We start from the raw sequence: 6,985 nt of genomic DNA on the forward strand, positions 1-6,985 counted from the left end.
CTGTTGTATGTATGTATATATGTATGTGCGGAGTGAATGTATTTGCCGATGTAAGTATGGTGCCTATGTGTGGCGACGCATATTTTACTAGTTTATTATCGTTGATTTGTGCGCCTTTTACGAGTGTTTAATATTATTGCCTACACGGATTAGACGGAGGAGTCCAACTGAGTGGCATAGTAAATACGATATGTGGAGCTGAGAATTTCGGAAGAGAAAGTCGGCTTGTTGAGCTCAGCTGAAATTTTTGTACAAGTAATTTTGCGAGCGAATATGAGAATGATGGCATTAAAGTGAGTTGATCCAAGAACAAGGATGATTGGATAAAAAAAAAAGTTGATGATCGTTGAACACTTTACCTGCTCTCCTGACATCATTTACGGGATGAAATAACCATCGTGGCCAACAGGTCTGCAATTGATTTAAATTATTTGAAAAAAAAAAACTCTTATAAACTTACGTTTGCTGTTAAAATTGACTTTAAGAGTCTGAAAGAAAATTTAATGGCACATATTTTTGTCGAACATTTCAATACCATATTTTTTACACGTATTCACGTAGTCATTTTGACCCTTACTTTAAGAAGTCTAAAACATATTAAATTTGTAGGGTCGATGAAGGGTTGAACTTTTAAACAGTAATACTTCACAGAAAATTTCAGTAGATGTTTTCTCAGTTGAAAACTGCGTAGGATAATGGACAGAGGTACAGTGTTACTGTTAGTGTCGTATTCACCAGGTATTTCGGCTTCATTGTTTAAAAAGGTGCTTATTTATAGAAAAAAAATAAACTTAGGTATGTGGCTAGTGACTATATTAGACTTCAAGTATTGAGATCAATCCCGATGTGCCTCAAATTCATTACAATTGCATTAGAATTGAATTCTAATTCAATATATAATACAATAATAATTATAACGCAATGCAATTCCTTTTAATTCATTATAATTGTATTTTAATTCATTATAATTGCATTATAACTCAATATATCTCATTACAAATGTGGTATAATTCATTATAATTGCATTCCAGCTCATTATTATTACATTATGATTCATTATAACTGCATTTTAATTCATTATAATTCATTATAGTTCAATAAAATTGCCTTATAACTCATTGTAATTCATTATAATTCATTATTATGCATTATAATAGCATTACATATCATTGTATTTGCATTATAGTTCATTATAACTGCATTATAGTTCATTAGAAATACAGTATAATTTATTATAATTGCCTTTCATATCATTTCAATTCTTTAAAATTGCATTTTAACTCATTATAATTCATTATTACGCATTATAATGCTTTATAATTCATTATAATTGTATTATTGGAGGTTGAATTAGTTTTAAAGGTGACACACAGATGGCGCTATTTATCACTTTATCGCGTTGGCAATACTGAATATATATTCATGACAAAGCCTCATCCCTAGGCTTTGTTTATCAGTATCTGTCATTTCGCTGAAGTATAAACAACGCAGTGTTTTCGTGCTCCGAGTATGTCAACTTTCGTGCCGTCGAAACGCAATTTGCGGGAAGCTTTGCTTTTCTGTTTCAATTTGGAAAAAAATACAGCCCAAGCCCGTGAATTGCTGCAGGAGGCCTACCCAGACCATACTCCGTCGATTTCAACATGTGAGTAATGGTTTCGACGATTCAAAAGTGGTGATTTTCATACCGAAGACAAGGAGCGTCTTGGCCAGCCCAAAAAGTTCGAGGACGCGGAATTGGGGGAATTGGTAAACGAGGACTCGTGCCAAACCCAAGAAAAGCTTGCTGAATCATTGGGCGTTGATAAATCAACCGTTTGCAAGCGTCTAAAAGCGATGGGAATGATCCAAAAGCAAGGACATTGGGTCCCGTACGAGTTGAAGCTGCGCGACGTCGAACGGCGACTTTTTACGTGCGAATTGCTGATCGAGCGACAAAATCGGAAGGGTTTTTTGCATCGGGTGGTGACTGGCGACGAAAAATGGATCCACTACGATAACCCAAAACGCAAAAAATCATGGGGTTTGCCCGGCCACGCATCAACGTCGACGGCCAAGCAGAATATTCACGGCAAGAAAATCATGCTCTGCATTTGGTGGGATCAGGTCGGCGTCGTATATTTTGAGCTGCTCCAACCGGGCGAAACAATCACGGGGGATCGTTACCGACTGCAATTGATGCGTTTAAGCCGGGCATTGAAAGAAAAACGGCCGGAAACGGTAAAAAGGCACGACAAGGTTATTTTGCAACATGACAACGCTCGGCCGCATGTTGCTCAACCTGTCAAAAAATACCTTGGAACGCTTGGCTGGGAAGTGTTACCCCACCCGCCGTATAGTCCAGACATAGCTCCCTCCGATTATCATTTGTTCTGGCATATGAGTCTCGATTTGGCGGACCAGCGCTTCTCCTCGTACGAGGCTACCAAAATATGGGTTGAGTCATGGATAGCCAAGCAGCGGCCAGAATTTTGGAGAAACGGCATCCGGAATTTGCCCGAAAGATGGGCGAAAGTTGTAGCTAGCGATGGCCAATACTTCGAATAAAATATTTTGTACCGTTTTTTCACAATAAAGCCCCAAATCTTCGAAAAAAACCTTTAAAACTAATTCAACCTCCAATTTATAGAAATTTATTATAGTTCATTAGAATTGTATTATAACTCCTTATGACTATTATAAATGCATTATAATGCATTATAACTACATTATAATTTATTAGAATTGTATTTCAACTCATTATAACTCACACGATTTATTACAAATGCATTATAACTCATTATAACCCATTATAACTCATTATAACCCAAAAGTAACATGGGTTCCTGGCCATGGCGACATTGCGGGTAACTATAGAGCCGATGAACTAGCAAGACTCGGCACTAAATTGACTGATGAGTACATAGATAATGACATAGGGATACCCTTACAAACATGTAAGCTACTTATCCTTGAAGAAATCGTAAGGATAGCAAACGAAAGATGGCGTAATGAAGCCTCCTGCAAAATCGCCCGTCAACTGTGGCCGACTCTAAATGCTAAACGCACAGAATCTTTGCTAAGCCAAAATAAACACAGTCGTAACACATTGATCATAACTGAGATCGGGGCACTGCCTAATAGATAAACACGCCCAAAGGATGGGTGTGCAAACACATGACTTCTGCAGAAGTTGTCTAGATGAGGACGAGGAAGAGACAATCTCGCACCTACTGTGCCACTTTCCTGCTCTATCCAGACGAAGGTCTACTATTCTGGGTAAACAATTTTTTAATGAGTTGGAAGATCTCAGTTCTACAGAAATCAAAGATATTCTAAAACTTTTGAATAGCACACTGGTTTTAGGAGAGATAGGGACAGGCTCCTCACGCGGCATCACAATGGGCTATGAGCCTGAGTATGCCCCGTAGTGGACAACCGCTTCAACCTAATCTAACCTAACCCAATATAACCCATTATAACTAATTTTAATTACATTAGCAACGTGTAGAAAAGTGAGATTGAAAAGGACGCACCAATAAGAAGTCTCCAAACCAAAATTTAAATTTTGCTCAATGACGCTCAGTAAATTCTTTCGTCATATATTTTTTTAATACTTTTATTACCTTCAACATTACGCACAAGCGAGAAAAGGTACCACTGCCCTTAAAATAAATAAAGTAAATAAAAAATAGCACATTACTCATTCATAGCTCAAGCAAAGTTTTTATTATTCATAAAAGTAGGATTGTCAACCAACCGAAAGTTGCGTTTTCGAATGGGAGTCCACATATGCGAACTAATAAAAAGAACACTTCACTCAAACTCAGATAAGGTGCTCGAAACAATCCGATTAGATAAACGGCAAAAACCACCGCAATCATGGCAAAAGTGAACTGAACTAAAAGTAAGTAAATGACAACAAACAACAGAACTAGCAATAAACTTACCATATCATATCAAACACATCGCAATGTTGCTTTTAAGATGTGATAAACTAAGCAAAACTTTGAGAGAGCGAATTAGTTAGTACAACAGCTAAAGTGATACGCGAAACTACATTTGTCGGACTGCAGCGATTTTAACTATAGTAAATCTGCAAAAAATTAAGTAAGTTTCAAGGTATACCTTTAACTGAATTTCGTGAAAATGCCTCCACACCAACATGGACATGGACATGGTCATGGTGGGCCACCGCACATGGGACCACCACACATGGGACCGCCACACATGGGACCTCCACACATGGGGCCGCCACATATGGGCCCACCTCATATGGGACCCCCACATCATCATGGCCCAGAACCGTGCCTTTGTTGCTGCCCTCGCGTCATTTGCTGTACTATACTCTAATCTACTGCAGTCGTTGCGGTTTTAGGTTGTAGATATTTGTGTTTTTAAAATTAAGTATTTAAGAGAAATTTTTATAATAAAAATAAAATAAGTGCTGTAAAAAAATTAAGCTGATTTTATTTTCGCAAAATATCAATGCCACTAAAAGTTTCGAAATTCAACGAAGAGCACTTTTTGCTAAAAAGTGCTATTGTGGATTAAAGAGACTACTGCACAGCCAACTGAGGCGCTATGTCGCACCGGGTATGACAGGAATTGAGAAGAAGACAGCCAATTCCCCTCTGGATGCACCAACAACTCCCTCCATTAGACTCTCGTTGTGTTCGTACTGTTTAACAGCGTTGAAGCAATCGCTGAATCACCGAAGAGTGATGAAAAAAAGTGTACTTCAATCTAATCAGAGTGCGAATTATGAGTGCCTTGCATCTCTAACAATCGATCACATTGCATGACATTGCAATTTATCGAACACAAATGCCGAACCAAAATTCTTATATTATTATTTTTTCCCCCCTTTACTCCTATTGGAGCATTGGCGTTTGCCGTGCGGAGTTGCTTGCCTCACATTGAACGCATTCTCAGGTCGCGCATCAGGGAATGCTCTGCAGATATACGGGGTAGGTAAGAAATAAAATATCACTCGCGGACCAAAACAAGCACACACCGGCTTGGAGATGCGGATACACATGCTATCACCAAGTTAGGGTAGGCGGGCCAAGCAACTTGACTATCTAAAGCACCTTTTGCTAATGAATCTTCAATCTAACCAAAATTGGAAACGTAGAATGGCATGAATACAATAAAATTTGTTAAATTGTTCGATAATTATTTTCACTTTGATTTAAGAATTATATTGTACTTCGATCTCATTTACCAATTTCTCCAAATAAACGCACATGAACTCATTGCATTGGCCCCTGAAATATGCGACAGCGCCCGAACGGAATGCAAAGTTTTGACAAGTGGGGACTATTTCTCGAAATATTAGCACCACTTAATTGTAGGACTCAATCAACAAAAATATATATTTGCATATCTACTTACATACTATAAAATTATTCAACTTTTACACAAAAAAAAAAAAAAAAAATAAATAATTAAATAAAAACAAAACCACTTGAGGTACTCAAACAAATTACATGAAAATCACTTGACTATTAAATGCGGATAATCCAGCAAAAGCAAATCTCAACGCGACTACCGAAAATTCGCATAAATTTTGGACACAAAAACACACACCTCGAAATGGCAGTCACGGCAGAGGCACTTCTAATGCGAAAGGGAATGGATTGGATCGCGTTGTGGCGCCTGTGTTTGCTTACGTGTATGTGTTGGTTAAAATGGGGTTTTTGTGAGTATACAGCAACAATTTTAAATGACTGGCTTACACGCAAACATGTCAAGTGATTCTCAACTCAACGCGCCCATAAATCTAAGAAGTAGAAATAAGAAATTTTAAAAGTAAAAATATTTGCATTTTTTTGCCTTGCTACTTAAGACAAAGGAGGTACTTTTGCTGGTTACAGGGATGGTAGCTAAAGGACGTACTTTTTAGGATTACTCAAGTGGTGGTGAAGTGATTATTTGGCAAAGTATGAATGGCAACAAGAAAACTGATTAAGACAATTTGAGGCTAGAGCAAATAATACTGGTGATTCTGAAATTTACGATGATTTTGAATTTGAATTATTAATTTTTGTAACTACTGAAAAATGTGTATACTAAAGGGTGGTTAAATTTCAAGGGCCGATGTTGAAAGTGAACCACACCTAAACGTCAACGACACCGTTGGACTTCTTTCTTTGGGGTTATTTGAAAGAAAACAATTCAAGAGCTAAAGGATGAAATAATTCGGAACATTAACGTCATAGAACCTCAATTATGCCTTAGCGTCATCGAAAATTTGAACCATCGGATAAGGGTGTGCCGCCGCGGCTGCGGCTACCATTTGTGTATTTTCCATGCGTAATTGAGCCATACCAATATTTTCATAATAAAGAGAAATGACAATAATTTCCTAAAAAAATTGAAACTTTATTGACGTAAAATGGTTACAAATTTAATATTCAAAATATTGTCCATCGCTTACTACTACTTTTTCCCATCTTTCTGGCAATTCACGGATTCCCTTTGTGAAAAATTCGGTCGGTTTTGCCGCAATCCACGAATCGATCCATTTTTTGACTTCATCGTAATTACGGAAGTGCTGGTCAGCCAGGCCATGTTGCATCGATCGGAAGAGATAGTAATCGGATGGCGCAAGGTCTGGACTATACGGCGGGTGGGGTAGGACATCCCATTTGAGCGTTTCTAAGTATGTTTTGACCACTTGTGCAACATGTGGCCGAGCATTGTCATGTTGCAAAATAACTTTGTCGTGTCTATCGGCGTATTGCGGCCGTTTTTCTCGCAGTGCTCGGCTCAAACGCATCAATTGTCGTCGGTAGACATCCCCCGTAATCGTTTCATTCGGTTTCAGTAGCTCATAATACACAACACCCAGCTGGTCCCACCAGATACACAGCATAACCTTCAGGCCATGAATATTCTGCGCCGACGTCGATGTTGAAGCATGGCCAGGGTATCCATACGTTGCCCGACGTTTTGGATTGTCGTAATGGACCCACTTTTCATCGCCAGTCACAATTCGATG

General features: G+C 38.3%; 1 protein-coding gene across 1 annotated transcript; it reads left to right on the top strand.

Moving 5' to 3' along the window:
• The first annotated feature begins 3,943 nt into the window (after positions 1-3,943).
• On the top strand, positions 3,944-4,425 carry LOC128867869 (histidine-rich glycoprotein-like). Its single transcript, XM_054109437.1, has one exon. The coding sequence runs from the start codon at positions 4,129-4,131 to the stop codon at positions 4,330-4,332; it is 204 nt and encodes a 67-aa protein (XP_053965412.1). The 5' UTR covers positions 3,944-4,128; the 3' UTR covers positions 4,333-4,425.
• The last annotated feature ends 2,560 nt before the right edge of the window (positions 4,426-6,985 follow it).

The sequence above is a fragment of the Anastrepha ludens genome, chromosome 6, assembly GCF_028408465.1.
Source record: "Anastrepha ludens isolate Willacy chromosome 6, idAnaLude1.1, whole genome shotgun sequence".
Classification (NCBI taxonomy): domain Eukaryota; kingdom Metazoa; phylum Arthropoda; class Insecta; order Diptera; family Tephritidae; genus Anastrepha; species Anastrepha ludens.

Coding starts and splice junctions, on each gene's coding strand:
- LOC128867869 (XM_054109437.1), top strand. CDS start 4,129: ATGCCTCCACACCAACATGGACATGGACATGGTCATGGTGGGCCACCG.